Source organism: Lissotriton vulgaris, chromosome 2_1 (assembly GCF_964263255.1).
Source record: "Lissotriton vulgaris chromosome 2_1, aLisVul1.2, whole genome shotgun sequence".
NCBI classification, from domain to species: Eukaryota; Metazoa; Chordata; class Amphibia; order Caudata; family Salamandridae; genus Lissotriton; species Lissotriton vulgaris.
Window position 1 is genome coordinate 1,404,185,996 of NC_141687.1, and position 20,502 is coordinate 1,404,206,497.

The following is a 20,502-nucleotide window of genomic DNA, read 5'->3' on the forward strand; positions in this document are numbered from 1 at the left end:
TAGATATATGTGATTTTACTTTTGATTTTCTCAGGAACTACTGAACGGATTTACACCATTTAACCAAAAGGTATGACTCTGAACCGAGGGCTACCATTGTGCTAAATTTGGTGTAATTCCGTTCAGCAGTTCGGGCTGTAGCTGCCACTAAAGGTTCCTATGGGAAATTGCATGGGGAAAACACGTTTTGGACCCCCCTTTTTTCTCATCCCCCGCTTGATGAATCACCCTGAGACTTTTAGGGTAGGAACGGACCGGAGCGGGCCAAGAGTTTTGAAAATTTAACGAAGATTTGTCAACCGGCGCCAAAGTTATTCCAAATAGAATGTTGCAGATTTCCTATGGATAATAGGTCCTAACTATAACTACCTAATGTCGACTGCCAGTAGCTAATATATATATATATATATATATATATATATATATATATATATATATATACATATATATATATAGATATATGTTTATGTTTCCAGTGAGCAAGGCGAAACTGGTTTTTAGCACTATGCAGTTCACTTGAAAATCTTTTGAAAAATAAAAATACCTGCCATGTGAAGAGAGAAGAAAAGTGTCTGTTTCTCTATTTTGTTACAAGCATCTGGGAGTTTTTGATATATATTACCTACTGGCGGTCACCAGTAGGTATATATAGTTAGGATTTTTTCTCTATGGGATTTTTGAAAATTCTATGTCTAATAACTTTGGCGTTTCTGGACGGAATTGGCTAAAATTTTCAGGAAAATGGAACATTTTGTTTCTGAGCAGCCCCTGACAATTGCGGGGGGTTTCATCAAGGGGGGGGCGAGAAAAAAGGGGGGTCCCAAAACGCGTTTTTCCCATGTTAATTTCCATAGGGCGGTTGGCCTCACTTTTAGCTCGAACGGCTGAATGGATTTGCACGAAACTTGGCAAAATTGTAGGGACTGTTAGCCCGATGTGCCTTTGCTAGGTCTCAATATATGTGCTCCAGTGGATTTTGAGTAATTTAGGTTCAAAAAAATATATATATCTGGGCGGAGCCTAACCACACATCTGATCTGATTGGCTGTCAGCACTTCATCCAAGAAGTGTTGGCAGCCATCTTGGAACCAATATACATGATAGCACCTCATTAAAAAGCATTGTAGTGAATAGAGGGTTTTAGGACTTTAGTTACATTATAAATCATTTGTTGATGGTATCATACTCGTTTTAGGAATAGTGGTGGGTTCTAAGGTGATTTTACCATGTGAAAAAACCTTCTGCTGTGATATCATGAATATTGTTTGAAAGAAAACTAATATCTCATGATTTTCCCACAGTGGTTTGGAAGGGGATCAATAAGCTAAACTGAAAGCATATTTTCTGTAAATTCACATTATCTTTCTCAGTCATGTGAAAATGAAGTCTGACATTCTCAGTAAAACATGTACATCCAACAAGGACAGAGACTGTCAGTTGATTCCTTTGTGCTCTACTGCAGCCTCCTAAAGTGTTCTAAAGAACAACTAGAGCGCTAACAGTCCTACGTATTACAAAGGTATAGCACACCTGGAGCCATCGTGATGGGAATAAAGTGGTAACTCTTAAAACATTTAATTTAAAAAGGAACAAAATGAGGGGGTATATTATGCAATAGAAGGTATTATTAGTGCTGCAGAAAGAAAAATTAGGGCACATTTTGAGTGACTTTTCAAATCCTCTTCTATTTCATTAAAAAATTCTGACATGCAGTCTCCCAAAATGGACACCAGAGACAAAAGAGCCCAAATGTAGCCCAAATATCACCCAGATGTAGCCCAAGTATAGCCCAATGACAGAATGTCCCAGAGTGTTCTAAAGAACAACTAGAGCGCTAACAGTCCTACTTATTACAAAGGTATGGCACACCTGGAGCCATCGTGATGGGAATAAAGTGGTAACTCTTAAAACATTTAATTTAAAAAGGAACAAAATGAGGGGGTATATTTTGCCATATGAATTATGATTAGTGCTGCAGAAAGAAAAATTAGGGCACATTTTGAGTGACTTCTCAAACCCTCTTCAATTTCATTAAAAAATTCTGACATACAGTCTCCCAAGATGGCCACCAGAGACAAAAGAGCCTAAATGTAGCCCAAATATCACCCAGATGTACCCCAAGTATAGCCCAATGACAGAATGTCCCAGAGTGTTCTAAAGAACAACTAGAGCGCTAACAGTCTTACTTATGACAAAAGTATGGCACACCAGAAGCCATCTTGATTGGAATGAAGTGGTAAGTCTGAAAACACTCAATTTAAAAAGGAACAACATGAGGGGGTTAATTTTGCCATAGAAAGTATGATTAGTGCTTCAGAAAGAAAAATTAGGGATCATTTTGAGTGACTTCTCAAATCCTCTTCTATTTCATTAAAAAAATTCTGACATGCAGACTGAAACATGCACTTTGAATACCAGCAGCAGACGTCCCTGGTGAGCAGTAGCTTTACTACAGTGATCTAATGTGCAACTAGAGTGCTAACATTCAGAATTTATGGCAAATGTGTGACACATCTGAATGCCTTCTTGATGGAACCAAAGTAAACAAGCAATGAAAATGCAATAGATCTCGCCCTCGTTTAAGTTAAAGCCATTCTGTTTGTAATGAGGTGGCTTTTTAGCTTTGCTTTTATTAGTGTTTTTTCAACTTTCATGTAAATAACATGCATATGTATGCATATAAGTATATGTATGCATGCATTTATGTTTGTATTTATATAGATATACAGATGATATATGTTTATATATGTATGTATATATATATATTCACTGAAAAAACCATAGGTTATAGACCATATATAGTTAGGAATTAGCATTTACAAAACCTTGAAAATTCACTGAAAAAACCATAGGTTATAGACCATATATAGTTAGGAATTAGCATTTACAAAACCTTGAAAATTCACTGAAAAAACCATAGGTTATAGACCATATATAGTTAGGAATTCGCATTTACAAAACCTTATTTTACTCACACAAAACCATTGAAATTCCATATATAGTTAGTTGCACTAACTATATATCGCGCACCCGCAATCCACTGCTGATGATGTCACATATTACATCATTCATGACATGGTCAGTGACATCACTGATGACATCACTGATGACATCTCAAATGACATCACTGATGACAACATCCAGTGACTGTATGTTTCTGTAAAGTTAAAATATGTCTTACATATTGAAGAATGAGTGGATGTATAAGTGTCTGGATGAAGGATTTAGTAGGTGCATGACTGACTGTATGAGTGAGTGATTAAATGTGTCTCACTGAGTGCATGGGTTAGTGACTAAACTGTCTTAATTTGTGCATCATTATGTCTGTTGTTCTGTAAACTGTTGCATGTGTTGATAAGTAGCTATATGAGTAACTATATGGGTTATTGATTGGTTGCCCAAGTATTTGTATGGGAGACTGAGTGTGTGTGTGGGTGGCTGGGAGGTGTATGACTCTGTGCATAGATGTGTGAGCAGTTGATTCACTAGATGTATGGTTTCAAAAGTGCATGTGGAAACAGCTGTATGGGCGGTTGACTGTGTGCATGAGTGTATTGGTGAGTGAATGGATATCTCAGTGCTACATGTCAAAGTAAGTACATATGTAAAACACAGTACATGTGAGAGTTGACATATATAAATAACTGTGCATAAGAGCCAGTGAATGTGTGAGTGGCTGTATGGATCATTGTGAACTTGTATCAGGGATTGTATAAGAGAGTAAATATGTGTTAGTATATGTTTGAATAAGTAAAGTTTGTATAACTGTATAGTTGAGGAAATGGAGGTGTGATTGATTCTTTGCATGACTGACTAGGTGTGTGAGTAACTCCATGGATGAGTGACAGTCTGTGAGTGTCTGTTTACACTGATTGTATCTAAGGTTATATTAGAGTCTGAAGAGGTTCATCGTATTATCACATGAATGATATCATCAGTGATGTGATCAGTAATGTCAAATGAGATGTCATCAGTGATGTCATCAGTGATGTCATTTGAGATGTCATCAGTGATGTCATTTGAGATGTCATCAGTGATGTCATCAGTGATGTCACTGACCATGTCATGAATGATGTAATATGTGACATCATCAGCAGTGGATTGCGGGTGCGCGATATATAGTTAGTGCAACTAACTATATATGGAATTTCAATGGTTTTGTGTGAGTAAAATAAGGTTTTGTAAATGCGAATTCCTAACTATATATGGTCTATAACCTATGGTTTTTTCAGTGAATATATATATATATATATATATATATGAAGAAATCCCCGCCTGTCAATGGATGACAGGCAGCAGCAGGGTGCAGACCTCGCAGCGCCACAGCAGACAGGCAAATGAAGCTCTCCAATAATCCAACTCGAGTGAGTAGCAGGTTCAAAACATTTATTAAGGGGTGAGATGTATATATGTATATTACCACAATTAACAAGGAAGGGAGGTAGAGTACAAAAATAGGATTCCTACACCACGGGCACTGATAAATAAACAAGAAGAATCCTACTACCAGTGTGTACCACAGGGAAGGGGAACACTCAGTGTTGTGTAAAATACCCCTCACACACCAACAGGCCCCTTGGTGTCATGCTTCATCATCGGGGTCTTCGCATCCCGCTAAGGGGATGCGGCACGCTGCGACCTGCGACTACGCGGGAGCGTTGACAAGTTGGACTATGTGTGGTGTGTGTTGAGTGCAAGTGAAGGGATTTATGTGAGTGAAGGGTGTGGTGAAAAGTTAAAAAGTACCTGGCTAGTGGGTGATGTGAAAAAAACTTTATTTCGTACCCCTAGCTGGTGCTATTAAAAAAGTGTGCAAAAGAGCGAGGTTTAATTGTCTTAATTAGGGACAGAACCTCTGGTGTGCGTCGACATGTTTCGGTACTGGTGTACCTTCTTCAGGACGGGGCACAACTTCCCAACCCTACTCACGTCTTTCTATAAAAAGTGTTATCTTAATTCTCTAAAAAGTGATAACAATTTAAAGAAGGCTACAGTGTGCCTACAGCGGTTCTTTTGGATCATGCAATTGCATGCCCTGCAAAAAAGAAAAAAATCCATAAGGTTTGGTTGCCATATAGGATTGGCTCAGACAGGTGCAGTCACCTGGAGCCCCAAACAGTTAAATAAACCTGTAAAAAAAGGGGGACACACAGGACACATAACATATAAGACACACTTAAGGTTTTTGTTTATACTCATTTTCTTTGGACATACTCATGGTCTTTGTAGTATATTGCCTCATGAGCAAATCCTGGGCATCAAGGTAGGTAGGTGGATCCACAATCTATGGAGGTAGAGAAGTGGATTCAGTGTTGTTGTTCCTTTTACTCACTGTTTAACTCCACGCTACACCTGGACAAACTGGAGTTGCGTTTGTTGTAATATACTTACGAAATCCGCCTAAATTGGCCTCCTTCTACCACCCTGTGCTGCTCCGCTGTAAATACATTGGGAAACAGCTAGGCGGTATATATAGAGGATGTGGGTGTAATCTCATTGGTTAATTGGCGGAAATTGAAGGCGACCTTGTAAGGAACATCCGTGTTCCCGCCTCTCGTTTACATGTGTTCTGATCACATGTAACATGTATCCCTCTGTCATTCGTTAATTACCGGGTTTTAGTTTGTCCAAATATGGACTATCCGCTCTCCAGCTACTCACGGGCTCGGGCTCCGTCTCCCGTTGCCAGAGAACCCTTCTGCGCAGGTTCGGCTCGCGTGTCTTTATGGCGCGCGTGCGCACAACTGTATTTACTGCGTCTCCCCCAACTGATTCTCGGCGCATGCGTGATCCTGTCTATGGGTAGCGCTGATCACTAGGGCTGTATAGTCCATCGGTTTTCCCTAAGAAATCGCTTTGTTATTTCATCGTCACTCAGGGTGTGCCTGGGTGCGAATTACTACTCCGTTTTTCTTTTCCACAGAGGCACAGGGACAAATATTAAGTACACAATATCCTCATCCTTTACAGTGTTAGTTTTTTGACTACAAGGATTTCATACACTTCACTGCAATAGCTGTTTAGAGAAAAGACCATTCAGATGTTTTCAGTTTTAGCGGCCTCTTTTTGCTGACATTTACACAAGAGAATTTTTGTTGTTGACGTTCTCATATCTCAAGCATGGTCAGGTGATCTGGCTCCATGGGATATCGTCGTTGAGACCTGTGACATGGGTTCCTAAGCGGAACACCCATCGTTGTTCCTTCTGGAACAAGCCTGTTTCAGAGGGTAGACGTTCGATGACCGTCCAGCGTAAATCATTGATGCAATGCTGGTGTGTCAAAAAATGTGATGCCATCTTGGTCGTCGTTTTCTTGCAGCGTATATTGCTTTTATGCTCCCCTATCCTTATTTTTACGGGTCGGGTGGTCATACCTATATATTCCAGTCCACATGGGCATGTTATCATATAGACCACGTTTTTTGTATTACAATTGGAAAATTGGCGTTGTTCCCATGATGCGCCATTCCTAAAGGTTAGGGTTTTACTTTTTTGAGTTTGGTGACAGCAGCTGCAATCCCCACAGGGGAAGTGACCTTGGACACCCGTCATATTTTGTCTTACAGTGGGGTTTTCCCGTGGTCTAGTGTGTACCACAATGTCCTTAATGTTCTTGCCCCTCCGATGTGCATGCATTGGTTTCTCAAAATCGAGGTCTCCACAGTTCAATATTCCCCAGTGCTTGTTGATGACTTTTGATACCTGGTTTGATATGGAAGTGTAAGTTGTCACACAGATTGGTCTTTTGTTTGTTTCTTTATCTTGTGAGTTGTTCTCTATGAGTGCCTCCCTGTGATTGTTTTTTGCGCGTTTCATCGCTTTGTCGATGGTTTTGACGGGATATTGTCTTTGTATAAGTTTAGATTTTAAGTCTTTTGCCTGCTTGTTGAATTCGTTCAGTTCTGTGCAGTTCCTTCGTAGTCTTAAAAATTGACCATACGGCAGATTCTCCCTTAGGTGTCTGGGATGAAAACTGTCGTAGCGCAACAGACAGTTCCTGGAGGTGGGTTTGAAGTGGGTAGTGCTTTTTAGCCTTCCATCCTCAGTGTAAATGTTCAGATCCAAAAAAAACATTGATGTGTTTGAAATGGTGCTGGTGAATTTCAGGTACTCATTCTGGTTGTTTAGCCAAGCTACAAAATTCGTGGCGCTGTTGACATCCCCGTTCCATATGATGAAAATATCATCTATGTACCGTTTCCAGGTGTCAATCTGGGAACGGTATGGATTACTTTCATGTAGGATTTTGTGTTCCTCCAAATGGTGGACGTATAGTCCCGCTAGACTTGGGGCAAAAGTACTACCCATGCTCGTTCCGTGGGTCTGCAGGTATAGTGTCTCTTTGTACTTGAAGAAGTTGTCTTTCAAGGCCATGGTGATGCATTCAAGCACCAAGTTCCTTGGTGTCTGATACTTCCATGCATTACTGAAGAGCACTTCCTCTATGATCTGTAGCGTCTCTTCATGAGGCAGGCTCGTATATAAGCTCTCCACGTCGAGGCTTACTAGGAGCTGTGCAGCTGGATCAAATACCTTTTCTTCCAAAAGTTGTAGGACCGATTTAGTGTCTTTCAGGTATGTGCTTGTTGCTTGTACCATTGGTCTGAGGAATGCATCTGAGAATTTCGACAAAGGCTCCAAAATCGACCCAATCCCTGAAACAATGGGTCTTCCCGGTGGATTTTCGATGTTCTTATGTATCTTCGGGATACAGTAGAAGTATGGTATTTTCGGAGTGGGTTGTTGTAGGAAATCCGCTTCCTTTTTACTGAGCCAGTCATGGTCTAGGCCTTCCTCAACCATACCGCCGATCCGGGTCCGAAGTCTTTCCGTTGGGTCTCTCTCCAACACTTTGTAGTTCCGTTCATCCGACAGTAGACGTTGGCACTCTTTGTCATATGCCTCAAGGGTTTGTAACACTATAGCTCCCCCTTTGTCTGCTGGTTTTATAACAAGCTCGCTGTTGGCCGTCAGTTCTCGTAGAGCTTGTTGTTCCTCACCACTTGTGTTATAGAAGACGTTTCTTCCTTGTGTGTTCAGCTTGTTGACCTCTGTGATCACTGCCTTTTCAAAGGTTAGGATTTCTACGGGAATAGTAGAGTCGGGTGGGGTGAAGGTTGATTTCAACCTCAAACCCGTATCTGTCTTCTCTTCTGGTATAGGCTTGTCTTTGAAAAAAGCCTGTAGTTTTAGTTTTCTGAAGAAATCCTGTAACTCCATGTTGAGTTTAAAAATATCTGGTTTCTGAGTTGGTACAAATCCCAAGCCTTTGTTTAGAACATTCTTCTGTGTCGCTGTTAATGTAATGGGTGTGAGATTCACCACTAGGTCCCTCTCTTGCTGGTTGACGGCTGGTTGGGAAGTGATCCCGTCATGCTCCGAGTTGTTCGGGCGTTGGGCTGTTCCTGGTCTTCCCAAGCGACAGTGTTGCCTTTCCGGTTCTTCCCGCGTGTGTTCTGGCGTGCCCCTAAAAAAGGTTGTTGTGGCCCTCCATAGGGTTGTTGTTGTCCATAATAACCATCGCTGTATTCTTGGTTCCACATTGGTCCGAACTGAAAGGGGTTGAATTGTGGTGGGCCCATAAATTGTTGGAAATGGTTCGGTGGTTGATACCCCCGCCATCCCCTTTGTCTAGGGAATTGTTGCCTCCTCTGTCTCCATCCTCCTCTGCGTTGTCTGTTTCCTTTGTTACCGCTTGAATTGGAACCTGAGGAGCCATTATCCGAAGTGTTGCTGTCCGCGTCGCTGTAAGTGTTTTTGAAGACATAATCCACCTTTGTGTATGGATATGCATTTTCGGGAGTGAACTTTGCCACATCCTTAGTTGATTTGTTGGTTTTGCTCTGTTTCAGATTGAACTCGAAGTCGGTCATCTGTTGATTTAATTCTTCGAGTCTGGTTTTCAGCTCTTCCGGTGAGATATATGTTTTCAATTGGACCTCTATTTTATTTATTTCAATTTTGAGTTCCTGTGTGATCCTGGCAGCTGTCTTGATTATGAGTACTAACCAGTCTCTTGAACAGTGCCATGAGATTAATGACCACTCTTTTTTGAAAATCATATCATGTTGGAAAATCAGTGGTTCATTTTTCACAATTAGGCCAGGTGGTGCCATTTTGTTACGGAGGTACTGGGTCATAAACAGCCCATGTAAGGCTGCTTTTATTTGGTTACGTCTAAGGTTCAACAATTCGTTCCAATCATTTGTTTGTGGGCCTGTGTCCTGGTTACATAGGCCTTCGAAAAGGTTGCTGTCAGCTAGGATTTTGTCTATTTCGTCCTCTGCGAAAGTGAGGCCATGTTCATCTTCCATTGTGAGAGGGCCGCTGGCTTCTTTTGTTATACCTAGGTGTGTGTCTCTATGTGTGTGGCAAAATGTGTCTGTAGGAAAAAACTCCCGCAGCTGTGCGCTGCCTAGAGACTACAATTAACAAGGAAGGGAGGTAGAGTACAAAAATAGGATTCCTACTCCACGGGCACTGATAAATAAACAAGAAGAATCCTACTACCAGTGTGTACCACAGGGAAGGGGAACACTCAGTGTTGTGTAAAATACCCCTCACACACCAACAGGCCCCTTGGTGTCATGCTTCATCATCGGGGTCTTCGCATCCCGCTAAGGGGATGCGGCACGCTGCGACCTGCGACTACGCGGGAGCGTTGACAAGTTGGACTATGTGTGGTGTGTGTTGAGTGCAAGTGAAGGGATTTATGTGAGTGAAGGGTGTGGTGAAAAGTTAAAAAGTACCTGGCTAGTGGGTGATGTGAAAAAAACTTTATTTCGTACCCCTAGCTGGTGCTATTAAAAAAGTGTGCAAAAGAGCGAGGTTTAATTGTCTTAATTAGGGACAGAACCTCTGGTGTGCGTCGACATGTTTCGGTACTGGTGTACCTTCTTCAGGACGGGGCACAACTTCCCAACCCTACTCACGTTTTTCTATAAAAAGTGTTATCTTAATTCTCTAAAAAGTGATAACAATTTAAAAAAGGCTACAGTGTGCCTACAGCGGTTCTTTTGGATCATGCAATTGCATGCCCTGCAAAAAAGAAAAAAATCCATAAGGTTTGGTTGCCATATAGGATTGGCTCAGACAGGTGCAGTCACCTGGAGCCCCAAACAGTTAAATAAACCTGTAAAAAAAGGGGGACACACAGGACACACAACATATAAGACACACTTAAGGTTTTTGTTTATACTCATTTTCTTTGGACATACTCATGGTCTTTGTAGTATATTGCCTCATGAGCAAATCCTGGGCATCAAGGTAGGTAGGTGGATCCACAATCTATGGAGGTAGAGAAGTGGATTCAGTGTTGTTGTTCCTTTTACTCACTGTTTAACTCCACTCTTCACCTGGACAAACTGGAGTTGCCTTTGTTGTAATATACTCACGAAATCCGCCTAAATTGGCCTCCTTCTACCACCCTGTGCTGCTCCGCTGTAAATACATTGGGAAACAGCTAGGCGGTATATATAGAGGATGTGGGTGTAATCTCATTGGTTAATTGGCGGAAATTGAAGGCGACCTTGTAAGGAACATCCGTGTTCCCGCCTCTCGTTTACATGTGTTCTGATCACATGTAACATGTATCCCTCTGTCATTCGTTAATTACCGGGTTTTAGTTTGTCCAAATATGGACTATCCGCTCTCCAGCCACTCACGGGCTCGGGCTCCGTCTCCCGTTGCCAGAGAACCCTTCTGCGCAGGTTTGGCTCGCGTGTCTTTATGGCGCGCGTGCGCACAACTGTATTTACTGCGTCTCCCCCAACTGATTCTCGGCGCATGCGTGATCCTGTCTATGGGTAGCGCTGATCACTAGGGCTGTATAGTCCATCGGTATTCCCTAAGAAATTGCTTTGTTATTTCATCGTCACTCAGGGTGTGCCTGGGTGCGAATTACTACTCCGTTTTTCTTTTCCACAGAGGCACAGGGACAAATATTAAGTACACAATATCCTCATCCTTTACAGTGTTAGTTTTTTGACTACAAGGATTTCATACACTTCACTGCAATAGCTGTTTGGAGAAAAGACCATTCAGATGTTTTCAGTTTTAGCGGCCTCTTTTTGCTGACATTTACACAAGAGAATTTTTGTTGTTGACGTTCTCATATCTCAAGCATGGTCAGGTGATCTGGCTCCATGGGATATCGTCGTTGAGACCTGTGACATGGGTTCCTAAGCGGAACACCCATCGTTGTTCCTTCTGGAACAAGCCTGTTTCAGAGGGTAGACGTTCGATGACCGTCCAGCGTAAATCATTGATGCAATGCTGGTGTGTCAAAAAATGTGATGCCATCTTGGTCGTCGTTTTCTTGCAGCGTATATTGCTTTTATGCTCCCCTATCCTTATTTTTACGGGTCGGGTGGTCATACCTATATATTCCAGTCCACATGGGCATGTTATCATATAGACCACGTTTTTTGTATTACAATTGGAAAATTGGCGTTGTTCCCATGATGCGCCATTCCTAAAGGTTAGGGTTTTACTTTTTTGAGTTTGGTGACAGCAGCTGCAATCCCCACAGGGGAAGTGACCTTGGACACCCGTCATATTTTGTCTTACAGTGGGGTTTTCCCGTGGTCTAGTGTGTACCACAATGTCCTTAATGTTCTTGCCCCTCCGATGTGCATGCATTGGTTTCTCAAAATCGAGGTCTCCACAGTTCAATATTCCCCAGTGCTTGTTGATGACTTTTGATACCTGGTTTGATATGGAAGTGTAAGTTGTCACACAGATTGGTCTTTTGTTTGTTTCTTTATCTTGTGAGTTGTTCTCTATGAGTGCCTCCCTGTGATTGTTTTTTGCGCGTTTCATCGCTTTGTCGATGGTTTTGACGGGATATTGTCTTTGTATAAGTTTAGATTTTAAGTCTTTTGCCTGCTTGTTGAATTCGTTCAGTTCTGTGCAGTTCCTTCGTAGTCTTAAAAATTGACCATACGGCAGATTCTCCCTTAGGTGTCTGGGATGAAAACTGTCGTAGCGCAACAGACAGTTCCTGGAGGTGGGTTTGAAGTGGGTAGTGCTTTTTAGCCTTCCATCCTCAGTGTAAATGTTCAGATCCAAAAAAACCATTGATGTGTTTGAAATGGTGCTGGTGAATTTCAGGTACTCATTCTGGTTGTTTAGCCAAGCTACAAAATCCGTGGCGCTGTTGACATCCCCGTTCCATATGATGAAAATATCATCTATGTACCGTTTCCAGGTGTCAATCTGGGAACGGTATGGATTACTTTCATGTAGGATTTTGTGTTCCTCCAAATGGTGGACGTATAGTCCCGCTAGACTTGGGGCAAAAGTACTACCCATGCTCGTTCCGTGGGTCTGCAGGTATAGTGTCTCTTTGTACTTGAAGAAGTTGTCTTTCAAGGCCATGGTGATGCATTCAAGCACCAAGTTCCTTGGTGTCTGATACTTCCATGCATTACTGAAGAGCACTTCCTCTATGATCTGTAGCGTCTCTTCATGAGGCAGGCTCGTATATAAGCTCTCCACGTCGAGGCTTACTAGGAGCTGTGCAGCTGGATCAAATACCTTTTCTTCCAAAAGTTGTAGGACCGATTTAGTGTCTTTCAGGTATGTGCTTGTTGCTTGTACCATTGGTCTGAGGAATGCATCTGAGAATTTCGACAAAGGCTCCAAAATCGACCCAATCCCTGAAACAATGGGTCTTCCCGGTGGATTTTCGATGTTCTTATGTATCTTCGGGATACAGTAGAAGTATGGTATTTTCGGAGTGGGTTGTTGTAGGAAATCCGCTTCCTTTTTACTGAGCCAGTCATGGGCTAGGCCTTCCTCAACCATACCGCCGATCCGGGTCCGAAGTCTTTCCGTTGGGTCTCTCTCCAACACTTTGTAGTTCCGTTCATCCGACAGTAGACGTTGGCACTCTTTGTCATATGCCTCAAGGGTTTGTAACACTATAGCTCCCCCTTTGTCTGCTGGTTTTATAACCAGCTCGCTGTTGGCCGTCAGTTCTCGTAGAGCTTGTTGTTCCTCACCACTTGTGTTATAGAAGACGTTTCTTCCTTGTGTGTTCAGCTTGTTGACCTCTGTGATCACTGCCTTTTCAAAGGTTAGGATTTCTACGGGAATAGTAGAGTCGGGTGGGGTGAAGGTTGATTTCAACCTCAAACCCGTATCTGTCTTCTCTTCTGGTATAGGCTTGTCTTTGAAAAAAGCCTGTAGTTTTAGTTTTCTGAAGAAATCCTGTAACTCCATGTTGAGTTTAAAAATATCTGGTTTCTGAGTTGGTACAAATCCCAAGCCTTTGTTTAGAACATTCTTCTGTGTCGCTGTTAATGTAATGGGTGTGAGATTCACCACTAGGTCCCTCTCTTGCTGGTTGACGGCTGGTTGGGAAGTGATCCCGTCATGCTCCGAGTTGTTCGGGCGTTGGGCTGTTCCTGGTCTTCCCAAGCGACAGTGTTGCCTTTCCGGTTCTTCCCGCGTGTGTTCTGGCGTGCCCCTAAAAAAGGTTGTTGTGGCCCTCCATAGGGTTGTTGTTGTCCATAATAACCATCGCTGTATTCTTGGTTCCACATTGGTCCGAACTGAAAGGGGGTGAATTGTGAGTGGCTGTATGGATCATTGTGAACTTGTATCAGGGATTGTATAAGAGAGTAAATATGTGTTAGTATATGTTTGAATAAGTAAAGTTTGTATAACTGTATAGTTGAGGAAATGGAGGTGTGATTGATTCTTTGCATGACTGACTAGGTGTGTGAGTAACTCCATGGATGAGTGACAGTCTGTGAGTGTCTGTTTACACTGATTGTATCTAAGGTTATATTAGAGTCTGAAGAGGTTCATCGTATTATCACATGAATGATATCATCAGTGATGTGATCAGTAATGTCAAATGAGATGTCATCAGTGATGTCATCAGTGATGTCATTTGAGATGTCATCAGTGATGTCATTTGAGATGTCATCAGTGATGTCATCAGTGATGTCACTGACCATGTCATGAATGATGTAATATGTGACATCATCAGCAGTGGATTGCGGGTGCGCGATATATAGTTAGTGCAACTAACTATATATGGAATTTCAATGGTTTTGTGTGAGTAAAATAAGGTTTTGTAAATGCGAATTCCTAACTATATATGGTCTATAACCTATGTTTTTTTCAGTGAATATATATATATATATATATATATATATATATATATATATATATATATATATGTATATATGTATATTACCTACTGGCAGTCGCCAGTAGGTAGTTATAGTTAGGATTGTTTTCCGTAGGGAATCCGCATAGGGAATCCGCAACATTCTATTGGGAATAACTTTGGCGTTGGTTGAGGAATCTTTTAGCCCGAACGGCTGAATGGATTTCCACCAAACTTGGCAAAATTGTAGGGACTGGTAGCCCGATGTGCCTTTGCTATGTCTCAAGATATGTGCTCAAGTGGATTTTGAGTAATTTAGGTTCAAAAAAAATATATATATCTATAAGCGCGCCCCGGTACGCGCACCGGGGCGCGTACTTAAGACAAAATCCTAAACTTACTATTTTTGGTATTCACAGAAGTTAGGATTTTGTCTTAAGACAGACTTAAAACAGACTTAAGACAAACTTAAGTTAGGATTTTGTCTTAAGTCTGTCTTAAGTCTGTCTTAAGTCTGTTTTAAGTCTGTCTTAAGACAAAATCCTAACTTCTGTGAATACCAAAAATAGTAAGTTTAGGATTTTGTCTTAAGTTAGTTCTGCGAATCGGGTCCTAAATAAGGCCTGAAACCTATGGTTTTTAAAGTGAATATATATATATATATATATATATATATATATATATATATATATATATATATATATATATATATATATATATTCACACATATATTATATATATATACATATTATATGTCTATACATATATATTTATATACCTCTATATATATATATATATATATATATATATATATATATATAGATATATATATATATATATTTATATGCATATACATCTACCAAGTAAGACAGTTACTCATGCCCACAGCACATCAATTAAATCACAGCTTCTAAATATTCTGGAGTGTCTGTTTTACTTGTTTCGATGTCAGGTGATTTGGACAAATCTTCTATATATATAAGAACGAAAGTATGTCTGTTTTTCTTTTATGCGTTACTACACCATTCATCCGATTGGCATGAAACTTTAGGAAGTTGTTGAGTACACTCCTGCGAAGGTTTGTGGCAAAAAATAAATAAATAAATAAATAAAAATTGTAAAAAGTTGTTGAGTACACGCCCGCAAAGGTTTCTGGCAAAAAAAAAAAAATTTAAATATTGGCCCCCCCGGCCCCCCCAGGGCCCTCATAATCTTTCCAATACTGAACGTTTACAGTTTCCGGTGCTACTCGCTTTTGCAATGACCATCAACAAAGCACAAGGACAATCGCTGCAAGTGTATGGACTAGTATTGGAGAATCCGTGCTTCTCACATGGACAACTGCCTTCTGATTTATTCATTTACGCACCAGACGGAAAAACAAAAAATACTGTGTATCCACAAGCACTCGAATAAATAAACAGAATTAAAACAACACTTTAAAATGTTTTCCATATTAAAATGAATAAGTTTCAATAAAAATGACACAATGTAAATTAAATGCTATCATAACAAGTTTCCTTAAATTTCCTTTCTTCTGAGATCGCAGCAACGCGCAATGGGTAAGCTAGTAGCATATATATATGTATGTATATATATGTATATATATATATATATATATATATATATATATATATATATATATATATATATATATATATATATATATACACACATATATATATTTCGCTTTTCAAAAAGCAAATGTAAAGATAGTGAAATACCTTCCCTTGCAGACCACCATCTTGCCTTCCCACCGTTTCATTGGAGGTCACACATTGTAACCGGCCTAGTAAATATTTATTAAGTAGGCTTCTTTGAACCTCCTGTGAAGGAACCTTTGGCACAACATCCTTTTCATAAGTTGGCTGCATTGCAAAAAACAGAAAGACAGGCCCGCAAAATCTCAGCATGCAATGTGCTCCCTTTCATTGCAACCTGCATGTACATCAGGGCAGGCCCTTAATGACCGTGAGACTTGCAAAGGAGATTTCTTTATATTTTCATGTTCTATTATTTAAAAGTACGATGAATGAAAGTATAGAAGAAATGACGCAACTTACTTTTCTGCCAGTGCATGTTCTGTGGCGTGCCACAATCCTTTCTTTTTGAAGGAGACAGCTTGTCTATTCACCGCTTCACGTTGGGAAACACTGGCTTGCTCCTTTCCACGCAACGCGACAACTGGCTCGTTGGATTCAACGCTCTGCGTTTTTAGAAGCCAAGGGTTCCCACTGTGGTGGATGATGTCATCAGAACGTGCAACCACGACCACTACGTGTGCTTCCCTGAGTGTGTACTGTTTTCTGCACGCCGCGCGCCGTAGTTGGCTGCTCATAGTTGCAGTTCGCAGATATTGAAGACTTCAGCTCTGAATTAAAGAACAGCAATGACATAAATCAAATCATTTTTTAGTTTGGAAACTGATCCTCGAGGTAATGGACAATATTCACAAATTGTGCTGTTTTTCATAGATTCTAGTAAAAATAGGTGAATGTATTTGCATCGGACCCTTCACTCCCCAGGGCCACTCGATATGACGCCAAGAGGAAGCACCTGTGGCTTCTTTAGGCTTCATCGATCAACTGTGTCGTTTTCTCTCTTCGGTTATTCTCAGGTTTACCCTAACAGAACACAACTATTCACTGTTTGATTAGTAGGAGAATGACTTGTTAGACATTGAACATTATGCCATTAAATACAAATGTAAGAAGGTTTTGGTCACATTTCAAGGGGAAAGGACAAGATCTTAGGCACATGGAAATCTTACACCTGCTTTCAATATGACGCGCCCTCTTGAAGAGACATGTCACAATATGATGCGCTGTAAACATGTTGGCCAATGCACTACCATTAGTTCACAATAACATTACCGTGAAAGATTTGCCTGTTAATCAAAACTTTAGATAAAAAGAAATATGACACAGACACACAGGCACACACATGCATCCATACGTGCCAACCACAGATGCCACATGTCACATTTGTGATGTGTATGCACTCTGTAGAGTAGTATGAGGATAGTTTTGTCAGTTCTCTTCCCTGATATCTCATGTATTCATAAAATGAAATGCTCAATAATCAATAAAGGCAGATTGCACACCAAAACGCTGGGTAGAGGCACCGAAAATGTGAGTTCGTTGGTCATGCAGCATAATGAACATGCTTTTGCATGTACACATGATGTGTGGCACCATGTCACACTGTGAGAATGTCCATAGCATAAGACGCAGACAACCTATTGACTGCCATGCCTTGGATGTGTCAATGACACCTACACGATAACAAGGTACTGTTAGACCTGCCAGTCTTATGCTGGTCTTCCTCCAAACTTTTTGCCTTCCTCCTCCATTTCTGCTGATCATGTCTTTGCTGACCATGGTAACATAGGCCTATCACCAATTGGCATATTTAATTTACTTTTTAGTGCCTAGTAAGGTGGTACTACGTGTACCCAGGGCTTGTAAATTAAATGCCTACAGCACGTATTGAGCCACCCACTTCAGTAGCTCTCTAAATACGTCTCAGGGCTGCCATTGCAGCCTGTGTGTGCAGTTGCAAACCACCCTTTCGACCTGACAAAATTAGCTTTTTGCCCAACCAAACCTTCCTTTTTTTTTTTAAATTCTTTTTATTTGCAGAATAAAGTGAACAAAATTGGTCAACCCATTTTGCATAATAGAGTCATTTATAACACCAGTAAAGTGCATTGACAGTGTGATACATGATGTAAATTGAATTAGCTTTGGAGAGCAACATGTTATTCTATATCCTCCATACCAGAACAGCGGGTTTGTGGAGGCTCACATATGTCACATCTGTATTCTTTCCAGCTTGACCATACCTCCCCCCACTTTCGGAGGCATCCTCGCACCGTATATACAGTCTTCTCCTGCAGCATGCACAAATCAATGTCTTTTTGCCATTCGGCTAATTTCGGCGGGGCGGATGCACCCCAGAGGCGGGCGATGTTCCTCTTTGCCACCATTTGTCCCAGTGTGACCCAGATTTTCCATTTTGGAGGCATGTCTGTTGGTTCCCAAATATTCAAGAGGCATCTCTTCGCTTCCAGGCGTATGTCTACCTCCCATACTTCTTGCATGCAGTGTACCACACGTCTCCAGTACCTCCGCACCAATGGGCAGTCCACAGTATGTGGAAGAAAGAGCTCGTCTCACCGCAGCCCCGCCTGCAGAGTCCCTCCCCTCCTCTTCCCATCGACTGTAATCTAGTGCAGGAGATGTATACTCTATGCAGTATTTTAAGTAGTATGAGCCTAAGTCTAGCCGATATCGCCACCTCCTTCGGGGATGCCAACGCACTCAACCATTCTTCATCATCGATCTCCAGCCCGTCGGCCACCCACTTCTCTTTAAGGGACACGAGTGGGTCAGGAGGAATATTTATCAGTTTTTTATATGTGAGGGAGATGGCGTGTTCTGGCATGTGTCCGTCGAGCAGCCTGTCCTCTAGTGGGGAGGCCTGTGGGGGCCTAGTCCCCGGCGGTATGTTAGATTGGAGGGAGTGCCTAATTTGCATATATCTGAAATATTCAGTGTGTGCTAATTCGTATGTTTCTTGTAGGTAAGTAAAGGACCTGACCCCTTTGGGGCCCCACAAGTCTTTAATTTGCGAGATGCCAATAAGGTCGCAGCCATGGAACCCCTTTGTGCATCCCAAATTGCCTAATTTCTCGGATGCCCATAGTGGAGTGCCCATTGTCAGAGTATTGGACCAACCAAGCTTACGCTGCGCCATATGCCATATTTGTACCGAGTGTTTTGTCGGTCCTGTGAGCTGGTGTTTACCAGGTCTAGAATAGAGTGCGGCTTCATAGTTCCCACCGGGGAGTAACCACTTGTCCATCCCATAACCTGGGTCATTACCGTCGCTGTATGTCCCTTGGTTGATCGCAGACAGGTGGGCGGCCCAATAATACTTGCGGATATCTGGGAGGGCTATCTCTCCATCATACCATCCCAGTGTGAGTTTGTTGAGCGCTATTCTAGCTGTACCTGGCCAGAGGAGAGCCCTCTGCGCCGCCTCTACTGCTACAAAATAGGAGTTCAGTGCCAGATCTGGATAGTTTTGAAGGGCGTAGAGAAACCTAGGCAGTGCCATCATTTTGAAGAGGGCCGCCCGCCCAGCAGGGATAGTGGAAGTTTCTGACAAGTGTTAGAGTCACGTTGGAGCCGTCTCAGGGGCGGCAATAGATTTCTGTCGTAGAGAATAGCCTTGTCTGTGGAGACAAAAACTCCCAGGTACTTAAATCCGCCCTCCGCAACGGTGAGTGGGCAGTCACTGGGAAGCCTGGGGGGGCTGCCATGGAGGACATAGAGAAGAGACTTGCTCCAGTTGCTCCGGAACCCCGAATTCTTCCCAAAACTAGTGAATATATCCATTGCTGCCACAATAGACCTCCGTGGTTTGGACAAGTAGAGGAGGATATCATCGGCGTATAAGGAGATCTTGTCCTCCCATTCATCCGCCCAAAGTATCCCTTTAGGGTATACGTCTTACCTGATCCACACCGCGAGTGGTTCGAGGGAGAGTGCGAATGAGAGGGGAGAGAGCGGGCAGCCCTGTCTGGTTCCCCTCTCCAGGGCGAAAACCTTGGAGACCTTGCCGTTATTTACCACTTGGGCTAGGGGTTACGAGTAGAGAAGACGGACCCATGCTATAAAGTTTGGGACGAATCCCATTTTACGGAGCACCGCTATCATGTAGGGCCATTCTAGGGTGTCAAATGCCATGGTGGCGTCAAGCGAAACCACCACTACATCTTCTTGCAGTGTGTGGTACCTCCCCAGTACACTGTTCAGGCGGCAGATGTTGAGCGCCGTGTTTCGATGGGGCATGAAGCCTGACTGATCTGGGTGGACCAGGGTGGGTAAGACGGATTGAAGCCTATTTGCGAGAGCTTTTGCCAATATTTTCGGTTCTGCGTTAAGCAGGGAAATGGGTCTATATGAGGAACATGACTCTTTCGGTTTACCTTCCTTTGGTATAGCTACGATAGTGGCTATGCGTTGATCTCCTGCAATATTCCTGCCTCTTTACTCTCCTCAAACATATGTTTTAGATGCAAACTAAGGGCGTCTGGTTTTAGCTTGTAAAGCTCAATTGGGAGACCGTTGGGTCCAAGGGCTTTGCCTGGGCGAAGGTCTTTTATCGCACGCTCCAGTTCGGCCGTGGCGAGTGGAGCCTCTAGGGCATCCCTGTCAACATCAGACAGGCTTGGCATATGAATATCAGTCAGAAGAGCAACAGAGTCCTATTCCGGGCGGTCTGACTCTTTGCTATACACCTGCCGGAAGTGCCTCGCAACTTCTGCTGTGATCTCCCGGGGTTCCGTAACCTTGGCCCCAGAAGCTGTTTG

General features: G+C 42.2%; 1 protein-coding gene across 2 annotated transcripts in view; it reads right to left on the reverse strand.

Moving 5' to 3' along the window:
* The window catches only part of POU2AF1 (POU class 2 homeobox associating factor 1), a 221,103-nt gene extending 204,565 nt beyond the window's left edge, over nucleotides 1–16,538 (reverse strand). For both annotated transcript variants that reach the window (XM_086958843.1, XM_086958842.1), the window contains exon 1: nucleotides 16,187–16,538. In XM_086958843.1, coding sequence (XP_086814969.1) covers nucleotides 16,187–16,202 — 16 coding nt within the window. In that variant the 5' untranslated portion in view covers nucleotides 16,203–16,538. The remainder of the gene's footprint in view (nucleotides 1–16,186) is intronic.
* Nucleotides 16,539–20,502: the final 3,964 nt, after the last annotated feature.